Source organism: Centruroides sculpturatus, unplaced genomic scaffold (assembly GCF_000671375.1).
Source record: "Centruroides sculpturatus isolate CEXI.00-Female unplaced genomic scaffold, Cexi_2.0 scaffold416, whole genome shotgun sequence".
Taxonomy (NCBI): Eukaryota; Metazoa; Arthropoda; class Arachnida; order Scorpiones; family Buthidae; genus Centruroides; species Centruroides sculpturatus.
Window position 1 is genome coordinate 199549 of NW_019384756.1, and position 17670 is coordinate 217218.

The following is a 17670-nucleotide window of genomic DNA, read 5'->3' on the forward strand; positions in this document are numbered from 1 at the left end:
AAATAAAATTATAAAAACTTACTTGGTGAAATAAAATGTGTGGTGGATTTACATACCTGGTACAAAATATTCTTCAATTGTATGAATATACTTTTAAAGAAAATTATAATTAAATATAGCTTTGTAAAGAAACGTACATAAAAATAACACAAAATCATCTTTACTTTTTAAATCTTAACCACTTAGTCAAATAGCTCCCTACAAGTGGAATCAGAGACAGTCCTGCTAGGTGTGCGGTGCGAGCATGCACGCTGGCTGCCAAATCCTGAGGGTGCCGATACCAGTTAATGTCAAATGCCTCTTTTGTCACATCACTAGTATATCTCAAAGGACGCAACAGGGTTGTTGTAAATTTTAAAGGTTTCTCACCACAGCTGTAAAAATCTAAATATGTTAAACTTAATAGATTGTCTGTCGTTTGTTTTTTAACTAATTCGTTTTAGGACCAGGTGTTGTCCACGGAAATTTCCAAAATTTACAACTTTCCGGTCACTCTTGTTGAACTGGAAAAATGTCTGTCTTTATTACATTTAATATTTCAAAGAAATCAGTCCCCACTGTACTTGGCTAGAGATTGGTTTGGTTAAGCTTTTGTTTAAGTAAAGTTTTGGCTCTTTCATCAGGGTTTTATTTATGTCCCCAATTCCCTAATCTCTTAATTATTTAACTACTTAAGTAGAAATAAGTCGACACTGGTTACTTTGTACTCGAATATTTGTAGTCTCGGGAAAAAAGTGGAAAGACAGATTTTTATGACAATGGATATATAAATCATAAATTTAAGGAAAATAAATTCTAGAGCTTTTTCTGAACCTCGTGCATCTCTCTCATTCATTAAATTTAGTTGTAAATGATGCTGTCAAAGTAACAGTTAATTTTTTTTTAACATTGTACAAGAATTGTACACGTTTTCTTCTACATCTCCTTATAAATGGGACACATGAAATCGTAATATCACTGGTTTAACATTGAAATCTGTAAGTAATATAAGATGGGAGAGCAGAATAAAACCAGAATAAATATATCAAATATTTTAATGGATTTTTTTTTAAACTTCTGTCAACTATACAGAACTATCATAAAAACATACAAGTAAATTCTTATTGGTTGGGTTAAGTCATAAATCTACTCATGATTCACATAATCAGGCAAGGGCTGCCAAATATCTAGCGGGCAGGCGGCTAACAGCCCAGAACCAGTCGTGGATAGAATTGGAAGCGTTATATATGTAGCATCCACCCAAGGTTATAGGCTTCGACCAGCTAAACCGGATGAAGTTGGTACTCTGTAAAGCGCATGCGCGAATCTGGTTATTTGGAAGCTGACAATACAGCGCTTCCACTCTGCCACAAATATTTGAATATACAATAGCAAGCTGTTCTTTTTTTTTTTTTTCGCATGTTTGTAATAAGATACATAATGCAGTTATAATAAAATATTGTGCAATTATTTTCATATAATTAAAATTAATATGTATTTATTTTTTNAGATATAGTGGTTCGGGAAATCCACCTCTTCTAAGTATTGGAAGTGTCCTGAAAAAATAAAAAAAATATATACATTCTGATCATTCAGAATTCAGTAAAATTAATAATAATAATTTAAACCAGCTATATTTTAAATAAGCTTTATCTAATGATAAATATTCCAATAAAGTTTCAACTAAGTTAAAATTAGAAAAAACTATCGTCATATAATATTTTTATTTCTTAAATTTATGATCATTAAACAGTATGAATTATTTAAATATAATAATTCAATTTATAAATAAATTTTGCTATGATGATAAAACATTTACTGTTTGATATATTATTTTGAATAATTGTTAAATACAAGAGTTCTGAGGTTTATAATTTTTAAAATATACTGTAGTTGCATGAAATAAAAAAAAACTCAGATTACATTTTTTTCAAACAAAAATTCTAATATTTTCTTTTAAGATATAACTATCTAAAATTATTGATTACTTTTTGATTTGTACAAGAGATGTCAACATAAACTATGAAGATTTTAAGTAAATTACATCTTTGACAATGATTTAAAGAAATGATTAATATAGTATTATGTAGATATATGGTATTTAACTAGCTTTTTTGTAGTTACAATGAGAATAATGATTACTTCTATGTACTATACAGCACTCATTATTCAATTTGCAATAATACATTTGATGCAAAATTGTCACTATAAAGCAAAAGCTGGATATTTCCACACTAATGTTATGCTAATTTTAATTTAGATCAAATTGTCAAATTTATTTAAATTATGTTTTAATAATATTTGATTTTTGTTTTAGGATTTAGGAAATTCTGGAAGATTGACCCAGAATATAACTTGTACCCATATCATCTACTTTTTATGAAAATTAATCAATTTAGATCATGTAATTTGAACTATTAGATCTAAATAGCAATTCAAGTTAATTGTTGCTATGCCAACTGAGGAAAATTTAGATATTGCTTTGCAGTAGTGTTTCTCAACCTTAGAGATTGGCCACTAACAATTTGAATAAGTATGCAACAATTTACAGTAAGTTTCTGTGTGCGTGTGCATACACACATACTATAGAGCAGGGGTGGCCAACCGTTTGCATACCATTCACCAATTTTTTGACAGACGAGTTCAGATGCGCCATATAACTCGAACACTTTTTATACAGTTTTACATTCAATGTTAGGGGTTGATAAATAGAGATAAGAATAAATCTGCTTCGCTTAGGGGAAAAAAGGGAATAACTTAATCACGCAGTTGAATTAATTACTTTATGACAGTTTATTGAAACAATAGTCAACAATGATCTCCTGTACAAGAGGGCGATTGCTTCATGATGGTGCTATAGCTGCCAGAGTCTCGTTTGGTGAAGATTACTCTGCACCACAATTATCACAATTATTGGCACTGAGAACGAGATCAGCTTGGAATAACTTTAATCCCAATAAATGTTTTCGGCCATTTACACGCCTGTAAACTGATCGGAAATAAAGATCGCAAGACTCAAAATACATGCATACAATGTAATTTACTATGTGGAGAACATTCATTTTATCTGCAAAATAGACTGTAACGAATTGTGCAACAAATGAACTTGCCAAGACAGACTATAAAAAATTTATTTTTCTATATAATATTCTTAATCGCAAAAAAGCCAAATCTGGCAATTTTGCTCAGAACTAACTGAAGCGCCACTTGTAATCGTCCAATGCGCCACGTTTGGCGCATGCGCCACGTTTTGGCCACTCCTGCTATAGAGCATTATATATAACTAGCAGAGGAGCCCGGCATTACCCAAGCAAAAAATAACAAAGATTAAGATTATTAGAAGGATTATAAGTACAAAATCATCTGTTATATTATAGTATTTGATTTAGATAACTACAAGGCTATCTTTCATCTAACAGACACATGAGCAATCTGCTGAAGAGATGCATTCCGAGAAGACTTATGGGAAGCTAGACTCTATTTGCATGTTACTAATGTGAAGAAAACCCAGAAAACTCCACATAGCCGCTCATTGGTGATGCCCAAACCCACAACAAACTACCAGTGTTCAGTGGTTTCATCTGATTTCATCTGATTTCATCTGTCTACTGGAGGCAAACTTTAATATTAGAGTTAAGACAGTACCATTCAGATGTGGAAAATTAATTAAATACTCAGACTTTTCACAGGGTAACACTTTCAATTCCATGCAAACCAACATCCTCATTTATTATTTTTGATAGATGTGATTTCCAACATTAGTTTTAGATACCAAAAAAAATTCTTTTGCTCTGTAAAGAAACACTGCTTCAGAGCAATATCCATGTAACATCTAACAGACAAAATTATTTTAGGAAATAATACAGATAATTTTTTTGCAGCCATTTAAGAACAATTCAATTCATGGATAAATGCATGAAAATTGATTATCTAGTTTTTGACAAGAAAAATATTTTTAATAGCTGATTACATGAAATGCAGTTTGTTGGCTGTTTTAATTTAATGGAAATATTTTTGAATAAACTTGTTAAACTGATGCAGCTTGATTATAAATATAGCACAGAAATTTTTTTTATTGTTGTAAAAAATATAACATTCATTGTTGACAATTTTTATGATATGTATTTAACAATATATGAAAATGTTCTTCCGCAAAGAAATCAGTTGTCATCAGGACATTATGTATGAGAAAAAATAAATGTGAAGCAACTATTATACTGATTACTTTTTATAGTGCACTTTCACAAATCCAAATATCAATAAACATTTAGATAATAGAAATAATCTCTTCTAATAATAATCATAAAAAATTGTATTGAGCATTAAAAACATTATAAAAAAATGCATTTGAATATTTTGATATATCATCATCAACTGAGATGATTATCAATAAAAGGCCATTAATTAAGAATTTTTTTTAATATCCAAACATTTAAAACATTGCATATAAAAAATGCAATTGCTTTGTTTTCAATATTAATAATGTGTGTTTGGATTAAAATCCTTGAATTAGCAGATAAATTCAGGTAGTTTCATATGTCTCTAGTCTCTAAACTAATATTACTTTCCTGACTCAGCTATATATATATAACAGAGGGAAAGTATTGCAATTGGTTGAAAAATGATCCTCCCCAGATTTTTACATTATTGGAATCAGGGACCTTGAAATATCAAGAAATGCAAAAAAATTCAGGGATTTTTTTTTCTGTATGTATTGACATTAATATGTGTGTGGGGGGCACTGTTTTGTTCACCTTTAAAGCTTAACTCTTGTGCCTTTGTCAAAAATTTCTGAAATTTTGCAGGGAGGTGTGTGTATTAGGGGGATTGATGCTATTAAATTTTGGTGATGTAGGGAGATCGTGTGTTATATCTCAAGTACGATCAGACTTGATGATTTTACTCACATTTACAGTTTTTTTATAAAACCCATCCCTACACTCAAATTAAACTTTTTGCCATTTTATAATTATTAAAAATAACTTATATTTTTAATTAATTACCATAACAAATGCTGCCACACATGTAGTTTTAAATGTTGTCAGGAAGGTTAAGCAACTTGTTGCTGGATTTTTTTAATGATTTGTATACAAATGCAATTGATGATAATTATGTTGAAGATAGATTCATTTTTCTGTGAAATTTAAATTTCAGGGATTAAAGGTACAGTACTGGTACATAATGAATATTTTAATTCTGTAGTTTGTAGCTTTATTTTAATAAAATTTTCTGTAGAACTAATGTATAATTCTCAGTGTTCTTATTGTAGAACAACAACAAAAAAGCTGAAAAATCATTTATATTTTGGAAACTATTTCAAAAATTTGTGATAATTTATTAATGAGGTCCATATCAATCATAATAATTTACTGATTCAGCTTAAAGGATATTTTAATTAAAAGAATGAATGTTATAAAATTTTGATGTCTTTTGAAATATGTCTACTTTGCAGATTGTAAAAATAAAACAAAAATTTGGTTCTTAGGAAGAGTCAAAACAATTCACTGTTAACTAAAAAATTATCTGTCTAAAAGATAACATAATTGAATATTTCTAGCAAACATTTTCCTGCCTCACAATTCTTGTAATGGAGTAATCTGTAGCCATTCAGTTTTGTTCTAAACTTGGCAAGATTGTCACAGAAACTTCCTGGATGTTGAAACAAACCCAAAGGGGGTGAGTCCCTGGGTTTGTTTCAACATCCAGGAACTGGGTTTGTTTCAACATCCATTCAAACAAACCAGTCCCTGGGTTTGTTTCAACATCCATTCAACATTGTAAAGGGGGTGAGTCCCTTTACAGAACTGTCAAAATCATTCAAGGATTTGCAAATCCTTGAATGATTTTGACAGTTCTGTAAAGGTAGAATATTGATTTGAGACAATTCAAAACTGGGCCATCCCTCAACAAGCACTGCCAATGAAAGTGTCAACAAAGTTTCCTCTCTTCTGGCTGGAGATTGATGTATGACAAATGCGTTTGAAAACGTTTTTAAATTATTAAAGAATTTTGCTGGATAGTTGAATGGTTTATATTTATTGATGTATGACATACCAAATGATAGCAATTTGTTTCAAAAATCTTGGATCAACCAAAAGTTGATCCAAGATTTTGATATGAAGATTTTGAAATGAATTTGGCATGTTAATAAGCCAGACTTGTATCAGCAGACTTTTTCCTATTGCCATGCAATAGGAGAAAGTCCCAGTGAGCAGGTCCCAGTACTTTCCCAACCTCTCTATTTACTAGAACTGCCTCTTCAGAATTATCCTGTTCCTAAAGCTCAAAGCTTACATTAATTTGTTTGAATTGTCATTGCACAATTCAAACAAATGTGACAAGGGAACTGAAGAGCATCACAGAAAGACTTTAACATCTTTTATTGGCTCTATGGATGTTGTAAGAAGGGATTGCCACTACAGAGAACTATGTATATCATAACAGATTGTACAAATTGAGCTATAATGATCTTGTTTTTGTTCCTGGAATCAGTTCAGTTACTTTTTAGACAAATGGGGAATACTCTCTGTAAATACTTATAATGTAATTTAGATTTTAGTTTGTAAGTAATATAAATTTATGATATTTTTAATATATAGTTGGTTTTAGAATTTTCTATAATAATTGAAATATCATATTCTTATAGAATTATCATTCATGCTAACAGATTCAAAAGAAACTTACATGACAATCAATGTGGCTGATGCTGAGTGCTTTTCAAGTAATTCTCTGAGACGAATATATCTGTATGTCTGTAATTGAAGAAATTTCTTAATAAACTACCAGTTTTAAATTTATGAATTAATATGTATTTACCTTTTGTTTATAAGCTGACAGATCAGACTTAGTAATCACACAAATGTCAGTGGAATCATTTTCATTTACAAACCACTTTGAAATGAGTGATTTAAATTTATTCTTACTAAAATAAGAAACAATAAATATTTCAGTTTTATTAAATTAATTTTATTTATTTAAGAAAGTAGTGATTTACTTACCTTTCTACTGAAGGAGGATTTGTAATGTCGGAAAGCATGGTAACGGCCGAAACATCAATACGAAATTTTTTAAGTAAAGCAGCCATGCTAATTAATAACAAAAATGATAATAATTAAAACTGATTTAAAGGCTAGGTGCTGGCATGAAATTTGTGGTTGACTGGCTGATTTTAGTTGCATGAGTAACACCTACAGACTCCTTACAGGACTGCTCTTATGCAACAGTTCTCTTGGCTGATTACTTAATTTTTATCACAGCTCAAATTAAATGATTTCTGCAACTACAATGTGAACTGTGTGTGTTTAATCTATCTGCACTCACTACCAAGTGAATGGTTGAACAGTTAAGTTTTGGCATTTGCTACATCTTCAGAAGGTAATAAGGAAATTTATAATATTCAATACATTTTATTAAATTATGTTGTAAGATAGTTTAAAAAGTCATGTTTTGCAAATTCATACATATAAACTTATTTCTATTGACTGAGGTTTGGAGAGCATCATCATTTAATAATGTACTGTACAGTACATTGTCTGCATATTTTTTGGGAAATTTTTTTTCCTTGTTTTATTTTTGATCTTAATCTCTAGAGTGAACACATGTCATCTCTTCAAAATCCATGATGATACCAAGTTAAAAAATGTGATAGCTGACCTCAACATGCACACACATATAACTGTACATGTACATATACCATGACAATCAGCTGATCATTTGCTTGACTAAAAACTGCATATTGATCCCTAGCTTAATTAAATTTCCAACATTTTCATAAAAATAACTTTGTGATTCAGTAAATTACATTAAATGTAAAGATGACAGAAGTCTGCCTTAATTTCCTTTAAACATTTCATATTTGTCATGCATATAGATTTGATTATAATGCATTATTTCCATGAATTTAGTAAACACAGTATATCAAACTTTCATTATGTGATGATCATTCACATGTTACTATGAAGTTGAAAGAAATTGTGATTTTAAGTGTATGGAAGAAATTTTAAAATTGTTTAAACTCATCAAAAAGGTATGTTTTTAAGATAACATGACCTTATATATTCGTTCATTTAAACTGTTGTAACTTGTGAATTTTTATTTTAGTTGGCTGAATAGGGGCAAGAAATGCCCGAAATGTGTATAAACGAAAGAAACACGTATCAACTGAATAAAATTTAATTCTGTGATTTGCCAAGTGTCTGTATAAATACGATAAATAATTTGTGTTTGAATTGAAATAAATTACTGGCATGGTTTCAAAAATACCAGAAGTGTATATTTGTCAAAATTATAAATATAAGGAAGATTAAAAAATTTATTTATAAACAATGAATTGGTAATCAATGCATAAAGCTTAGATAAATGCTTAATGGTGTGGTGTTTTTTGTTTTTACTTGACAACATCAATCTGGTAAAACTCCCAAGGTTGTGATATGAACCATTGCAAAATGATCATTGGTTTGATCCAAATATCCAACCTTTCATCATTCTTTGTGAATCTAAACACAAGTATAAGGGTAAAATGTCAGGACTCTAAGGATGATATGTCAGTTTTTCTTATTGCATACACTGCAGCTTCTGTACCATGTGGGAAATGTGGTGTGCATTATCATGCAACAAAAGGACACTAGATCTCTCTGCTATAATGGCAGTACACAGATTGTCTGAAATGGTGCAGTAGTTCTGTGTACTTATGCTCTGATCAGTGGTTTGAATTCCAGGAGCAGTTGGCTCTCAGATAACTTTCCTGTGGTCAGATGTGGATGCTGTAGTTATATGAATCAACATTTTGGTATCATTGTTGTTGTATTTAAACTTGATGTATTATCAGCTAATAATAGTGCCACTTTGCACACTCAGATTACTTGGCCTGATGTTAGATCATAGTTCTTTAGAACATTCTTCAGTCAGGGCTGCAGTACCATCAAAAAACTTTTTGAATTCATCTTATAAAAACTTTTAAAAAATTATTATTGATTTAATTGTTATATAAATTAGTAAATTATTGTTATTACTCTGGCAACAAATGTATAGTTTACAATATATTGTAAATTATTTTAAAAAATCTTAAAACAATTCCAAAAGGATATTCTGAAATTTTGATTACATTTGTACAAAAATGTATAATATGTGTCCAAAATTTAAGGATAAACACAATTACTAGTGGTGATTTTTTCTAACTGTCACCAAGCCAGTTGGTGACAAGCTTGCCACAACATTCAGTGCTGCATTGCAGTTCAAGATGGATATATTCCATACTGACAGGTTTCTCCACCTGGGTATTGGCAAGCACTTTCCATCTATTCTCTACCTATGCCCAACTGCTGTATCTTTTTCACCAAAGACTTTACTTTAATTGCTTTAATTTGTAAATTTCTACAAGTTGTTTTGTATTACCTTATGTCAGACTTTGAGTAATATTGTTCTTGCCATATTTGTCTGTATTCATCTACAAATGTCTATCCTTTTGTTTTGGACATGTGCATAAATTCACATTTTTAGAATTAATTTGTTCAAAAGACTTATTTCTATTTTCAAAGTCCTATCCAATATTCTCCTTAGAAGAACTTAAATTGAATTATGTCTGAACATATTCAATGAACTATTAACAGTATCTGCATTCTAAAATCTAATTTTATGATTTTAAGTTTAATAAATTCAATTTTTTTTTTTCAGTGATGGTAGTTACTAGAGTTGCAGATTTTTAAGTTCATGAATATAACTTCAATTTTTTACAGTATAGTAGTAATGTATTAATTAGAGATGCCACGAATATTCGGCTACTTTTTTTAATATTCGGTATTCGGCAGAATAGTATGCAACATTCGGCCGAATACCAAATACTAAATCNTTTGTATTTTGTTAAAATTCATTTATTTTAAATACAAAATGCAACAATTTAATTTATTAAATATGTAGTTTTTTGTAGTACAGTATTTTTGTTTAGTAGCTAAATATTTTTGAATCATTCTTTATTATCCCTGCTCTAAATGAGTACTCTATTTTTCTGAATGAGCGAGACTAATTGATCAGAGTACAGTAGACCCCCCTATAACGCGGGTCCATATAATGCGGATTCATATATCGAGGCGAAAAAATTGCGACCGTATTCGTATAAAGACGCTAAAAGAGACTCGTAAAATGCGGTAAAACGTCATCGCCGACTTGTGTCGCAACAGGATTGGTCGAATCTGGACCAATAGTGGACGAGCAGCCGAACTACTTACACGCTATGGAGAGTTTAGGCGGGTAAGTTGAGTTNAAATATTTTGTATGTGATATCCTATTTAATTTGACCTTTAAATTATGATTAAAGTTATGGTACCTCATTATAAAGAAATGATGACATTAGAAAACACATAATTTCAAAAATTTAATAAACATTTCTTACTGATAAAAATAAGAATTGCTATTATCTGGCTAAATTAAATTAGTATTTAAGTATACATTACATTGCACTCTGTTAATGATCTGCACTCTGATAGATGAAAAAGACTACGTAGACTTTGTTTATAAATAGGTCTAATTATATTGATGTAGTTTTAAATTATTATACTGATGAGAGCTGCATTAGCTTGTTTATTTTATTTTGTAANATAATAATAAAAATTCCGTGTTTAGTTTTTTTACTTGATCCATGGATGTAACTTAAGATATTGAAACGTATATTTCGCTAAAATGCTATATCATAAAAATTAGAGCTCCTAGGCAAAAACTAATGCCATATTTGAATTCAAGACATCAAATTCATATGAAATCAGCTCAAAATACCTGGGCACCAAAACTACTGTTGACCTGTGTTATTTTTCCTGCCATAATAACTAACTTTTTTCTGTACCCCTAAACAACCTATCGCGTACCCCTAGGGGTACGCGTACCACAGGTTGGGAATCGCTGCTCTAAATCAATTTAGCAAAGACCTTGTCTCTAAAATTGACTGAAACAATATGATTTGCTTCAGAAACAAAAATGAATTATCCTTTTAAAAAATTTACATGAAAATTTTAAAATATTTTCACAAGAAATTGACAGGAGAAAACATGGGGATTCATCTTTCTTCATCTGTTGTCCTTTTCATACCTCAGGAACTTACAACAGAATCCGTCTTTTATTATAGGCTCTTAGTCATCTTAATGTAAAGGTAAATTTTTTAAATGTAATTATCATCCAGGCTATTTACCAGTTTTATTAATGTTGTTTTATACACATTGTAAACATTCCCATCTCCTTGTAATGCATCATAATGATTACTTGTATATCCATTCACCCAGCCATCCATATCTGCATTATGTAATTTATGAACTGTCCCCATATTAAGGAAACAATACAGTAAGACCTCTAAAAGTTGACCACCCAAGTGACTGAAGGAAACTAGTCAACATATGGAACAACTGTACTGATATAAATGTGCTTTGTTTTATTGTATAGCTTTAATTAAAAAGTCTTGTACAGAAATGCATACAGTGAAAACATGGAAAAATCATTCATATAATACTGTATCATACAAAATCAATACATTTACATATGTTTGTTTTCTCATGATTTGGTAATTCTTTCTGAAAAAAGTCAATTTTAGTCTGTTTTTTATTCTTTATATGAAAGTAAGTGGAGAAATCACTCTCAATACTGACTATACCACTCAGCATACCTGGACATTTTTCCACAACAAATCACTTCTAACTGCATTATCAAATGACTGACAATTTCTGTTCTCACTTAATTCTTCTCTTCATCAGTTGCTTCTGGCACTTTTTTGCTGGGTTGTACTTTGGTCAATATTGATTGGAAAATTGCCCCTGGATCAGGTTCATTGCAACAAAATCTTCAAAATTTACTCCCTCAAATTCTGCTATGGGAGATGGGCTGTTGGGTCAGGCTGCAACATCTTGCTCTTGGGTTGTAAAAAATCCGGCTTTCTTGAAGACTTCTGAATTGTTTCAAGCTGAACTTTATTCCGAGCATAACTAATGTAGAGAACAGCATCCAGAGCAGTAACTGATGCAGCAGATGAATTTGTTTGTGCAGATGGACCATAAGTTTGCATTTTAGCAATGATCTCCTATAAGAGCTAGGCTTGGTAGTGCATTTTGAATGTTTTTGATTATGCTTTGGTCAAGAAGTTGAATTTTTGATGTAGTGCTTGGAGGCAAAAGTTTCAGTTTTATGTTTGTAAGATGATTCACTTGGGATAGATTGGGATAAATTGTCTCTGAAAATTTGGTCAACTTAGGGAAGTGGTCAACTATTAAGGTTCCACTGTATATGGAAATCATTGTTATCCTGACTTACGATCAAATCATTATCATCTACATAAATAAAAATGTAAATGTTTGTTTGGTCAAAATCTTAAATCTTCGAACGTTCTTAACCAATTGCTTTGAAATTTTGACATGACGTTGCACAAAGATAATGTACACTAAGAAGGGATTTTTCGAAATTCTCCCCGTGGGGAGTGTTATACATTTATAATAGATACATTTTGAGCCACAGCTAGTTTCCAAAATAAAAAACAAAGATTCAAATCTAAAGATGCTTTAAGTAATTAAAGTAAGTATTTATTGATAATTTTATTTCTTTATATAATTTTTAACAGAAATATCATCTAAAATCTGTGAGTGTCAATATTGTTATACAGCTGCTCCTCACTTAATGACCTACCTTATTTAATGGCTGCTTGGACTTATGACACGCTCTCCAGCACAGGGAAACTCCTTTCTTAATCTGTCTCATTTCCACAATCAGTTAGTATTAACTATATGAAACATTTGCAATCTCCAAGACTACATATTTCATTTATAAATGTGTACTTTATTGTGAATCCAATTTGAAGGATTTGATGTCTGAAATATTAATCTGAATGAAGGTTGTTGGTACATCATTTTATAATTTTTGTTCTGTAATATGTAAGAATGAAAATTAAAACATTTATTGAGTTGGCATTTCCTTTAGCTTTTCTTTATCTAGACTAAATAAATAAGACTAACAGTAAGCAAATTGGTTGTTAAATGAGGATCTTAATGACCAAAGAGTGATTGTATTGAAAAAATATTATGAAAATAGTGGAAACTTTAAAATATGGAAACTAAACAGTTTCTATATTTTAAAGTTTTGTGACTAATATAATGTAAAAAACTTAAAATTGCTTTTGAAATTATTGTTTCCAATATCCAATGTATTGTCTTACTTCCTCAATAGACCATAAACAATAACTGGCATCTAAAAATTGGAAATACATAGAAATTTCTTAAATTTCACTCGAATGGATACATTTTTTGATATTTATCATAATTATTATTTTTGGAGAAGTTAATTCTTTCACTATACTACATTAAGAATGAAAAAATTTTACTTACTTAATTTATTTGGTGGGAAAAATAATTTTTGCAAGTACTTATTAGATTGTTATTTTTAAACAATTTTTCTGATAAGTCGTTTTAATTTGTATATTTTGTGATTTACTTTTAGTACAATGAAATCTAAAATAAATTATAATAATGTTTTGTTGTTTTAGCTATTACATTAATATTTAAATTTATTTCACATATTTTACTCACATTTTAATTTAAAAATTTAAAATATTTTTTAGATAGTGTTTTGTATCAGAAGATAATTAAAAGAAAAAGTAGTCAAGTTATATCAGAAAAAAACTGTGATAATTAAAGACTCGCACATCTATTGATGAAATATCAATTTTCAAAACTGCAGAAGTTGTTTGCAGAAGGGATCCATGACGAAGGTACTTGAATTTTCAGCAAAAATGGGTTTTTTATCGACAAAGTTAACATATTTAATTTAGATAATGAAATGTAAATATTGAATTGTTAAATATAAAAGATGGAACTTTTAAAGGATATATATATATATAATTTTTTGTTCATATTAACTAAATATATAAATGTTAATTTTTTAAGAAAGACTTTAAATGCCTTAATATTTTATAACAAATCTGATATTGATATTGTAAAATGGATTTTCTGTAAGTAGAAAATAAGGTAGTAAAACATTGTTGGTTAAAATTCACCTACCATAGATACATCTACATTCTTAATTAGAAAGTGATAAATATTTTTCTTAGAAAATAATACAAATCAAGACTATTTTTCAATATAGACATATTTTATTTTATCTTCCTTTACAGAAAAAGTTTTTTTTTTTATTTTTAATGTTAAATAGTTATAAAGATGATGTATTTTTTAAAATTGTTTGAAATATCACTCAAAATCAGTTTGAAGAATTGTTTATCAATAATTGCATACTTCCAAATTGTGTACAATTGAAATATTGAAAATTACACACACTTTTGTAGATTTTTTCATTTAAAATGAATAAATCAAAGCCTTCAAATGTATATGCTCAAGATGACTTAACCCATTTTGTCTTTGAAGAAATAGTTTCCTCCCTTTTATTTTATTAATTTTGTTGTATTAAATATATTTATCTATATATAAAATTTATATGCTATTTATCTATACAATAGTTTATATGCTTATAACAAAAACTGATAAACATTGGTTTTTCTTAAATTTACATGCTGCTTATTATTTCTATCATTTTGTTTGGATCATTTTAAGAAAATTGAATCACTTAAAATAATTATGATCAAAAGTAAAATTGAATGCATTTATTTGGATTAAATTTTGTTTTCTCATTTTAATAACTGTACAAGTCTAGTCAATGTTTACTTTTTTTTTATTAAAATTTGATTTTAAACAAAGTTGTACCTAATGATAAATTTTGCTTCAGTTGGATTCATTCCAATTTTTTGTTATATTAAAAGTAAATAAAATTGAATTAACCAAAGTTTGTTATTATGGTCAAATTTTCATTATTTAATAAAACTAAAGGACTTAAGTTAATAATAATTTTTTGTTTTAATGTACTCTGAGATTTATTTTTCAGAAAAATAATCTAATTTCAAATTGCAATAATACAATAATTTTTCTGATAAAAATCTTTCTTTTGAAAGGATGCACGTTGTGAAAAATGTTTAGATAAATCCAATCAGCTGTCAGAACATTGTATAATCTTGTACTAATTTTTTTTATTTACAATGTTACAAAATTTAAGACCTGTCTTTAATCTGAATAAGTACTGTTGTCCAAATTAAATTTACTTCTTAAGGTCTTTCTGTTAAGTTTGAAGTCCATTTGATCTGGGTGAAAGTACTTGCTCACATTAAATGTAAGTCATTTGTACAACAACAATAGGAAAGTTTAGAGATTTTTCATGCAGAGATATCTAAATTGCACACTGCTATATTGATATTAACTCTCTGCATTCCTTAGATGCTGCACAACTCTGTCAGTGTCATTATAATGACACACATAATGTGTTACAATACAACTATTGCTAGATCTACACTATTTATAAATTGTGATTGCACATTGGTTCTACTAAAGTGACATCAATAGTAAACCTAGCAACTCTGTTGCTGATATAGCCACACAAATCTGCTTCATGTGTTGCTATGGCAAGATTGTGTGTAAAATCGTGAGTGCAAGTTAACTTCCTTTTATCCATAAAAAATAGAAAAATTAATTTATGAAGATTTTGAAAATACTGTAAATGAAGACGGAGTCAAATTATACACAGATAATTTGAGTGATACTAGAGGCCAATAGTGAAAAAAAATTGAAAATATGTTACTGGGTGTGACATTGATAAAGTGCTTCTGTAGAAGACGAATGGCCAGATGTTTGATTGGCATGTGTTCTCTATTGTATGAAAAAATTATTATTTTTTTAATACGAGTGTTAAAGGTAATATTTGAGTTAATAGAATTTTTAATAGGATAATTTATTAAAATAACTTGATATTAAGCATATTGACATAAGTACAGTAGAGCATCGATTATCCAACCCCCGATTAACCGTCACATCGGTTAACCGACCATTCTAGTCAGCAAATTCAAATGTCCGCTAGTGATGTGGCACTACAATATTTGGCTATGTCTTGGCTACTTTAATAGTATTTTTACGTGTTTTAGCTGGCAACATGGCTCGACCATGAAAGGAAGCCAGTATTTAAAAAAGAGTTTAATTTTCTAATTTTTAACGATACAATAGCAACGATTATTAATTAAAAAAATTTTTGTTAGGGGCTTAACATCGATGAAAATTCAACGCGAAGNAAATTAGCATAGGTATACTTAATTTAGCTTCTGGCACAGATGTAAATGTAATATATCAGAAATATTTGATTAAATATTAGTCACTACTAGTTTTAAATTAGATTCGATGTGTCTGTTAGCTGGTTTCTTGTTTTAATTTTTACTAAATTTATTGTGGAAAAACTATTCACATACATAAGTTGTAGAAAATAATGTTTGAATTTTGTTGCATACTTCCTTAAGCTGGAAAATTGATATATTTATTCATATTTATGCAATGCGGGCCACAAAAAATATTACTGTGGGCTGCCCATCCCTACTCTAATGCATGGAGGCTATTGTACAGGCAATAGAACTTCAGAACTATACTTTTATTTTTTAATTTATATTATTTAAAATATGTTCAAATTATTTAATGCATTTTAAATTTTGTTCCTGACCCAATGGAACACACTTTCAAATATCCATTCCATGATGCAATGAATTCTTTATTTGAAAGATAGAGAATCCAAAGATGGTCTAAATTAGACTGAAAGTACTTGTTCTTAATAAACTTTTGCTGGTTAAGTATTTAATCAAGTTAATAATTATTGTGTATTTCATAATAAACACTAATTCTATTTAAGGAATCAAAAGCTGTTTTGTGAAAAAAAATTTCAAACTTTGATATAAAAAAATATTGCTGATAAAAATGAGAAGTAATAACAGTTAAAAAATAACCCTTAAATTATACTTAGATGTAATTAATGTAGAAATTTAAAATCAGATATAACTTACTTTACTTGTTCTTGGTCTAAGTTCATATCACAATGCGTTACTGTAAAAACTCTTAAGGTGCAATCACTCCATTGAGATCGTGTTGTTAATAAATAAGGCATCAGAATTGTCAAACCTTAATTACAAAAATTAGTCTCAATTACATAAAGTTTAAATCAAAATATTTTAAGTACAAAATTCAAGATTTTAAACTTAAGAAGTTTTATTATTTTGGATCAACTGCAGTTCAGTAAAATGTATTATAATACAGTTATTCAAATTATTCACAGAGAATAGTAAAAATGACAAATCTCATGTAAAATAGAAAATTTCTTTTATATCAATCAATTCTTTATTGTATGAACCTTAGTTCATTACAAGGGGTAATTTGTTACAAAATCAAAAATAATATAGCATTTAACATGTTAATAATTTAGTATAAAAGAACACAAAGTAAAATATCAAGTAATAATCGGATTTTGTAAAGCACAATATATTAATAATATCTTTCCAAGCCTTAAACCTTATTAAAAACTTGTTCCTACTATCTTTAAGTTTTACACAATGAAGAAATACATGTTTCCAAGTTTCATATACTTGCATAGTACAGTTACTACATATTTTTTCAGGATCTATTGTTAGTCTGCTATAGGTTAAGATATAATTTTGACTGCATCTCAAATGAAGGATTAATCGTTTAACATAATAAGCAAATAATCTTCACCCATGAATGTTGTTTTAACACTGCAATATAATTGAAAATGCTTATTCTGCCCTAACAGAGACCAATCTTCTTGTATACTTTGTACACGGCAGAGTTTTATAACATT

At 28.9% G+C, this 17670-nt stretch overlaps 1 protein-coding gene across 1 annotated transcript in view; it reads right to left on the reverse strand.

Moving 5' to 3' along the window:
* Positions 1–1477: 1477 nt before the first annotated feature.
* The window catches only part of LOC111628710 (solute carrier family 12 member 2-like), a 47456-nt gene continuing 31263 nt past the window's right edge, over positions 1478–17670 (reverse strand). The window contains exons 17-21 of the mRNA XM_023372545.1: positions 16862–16976; positions 6978–7064; positions 6796–6901; positions 6664–6731; positions 1478–1535 (exon numbers count right to left, since the gene is read on the reverse strand). Coding sequence (XP_023228313.1) covers positions 1478–1535; positions 6664–6731; positions 6796–6901; positions 6978–7064; positions 16862–16976 — 434 coding nt within the window. The remainder of the gene's footprint in view (positions 1536–6663; positions 6732–6795; positions 6902–6977; positions 7065–16861; positions 16977–17670) is intronic.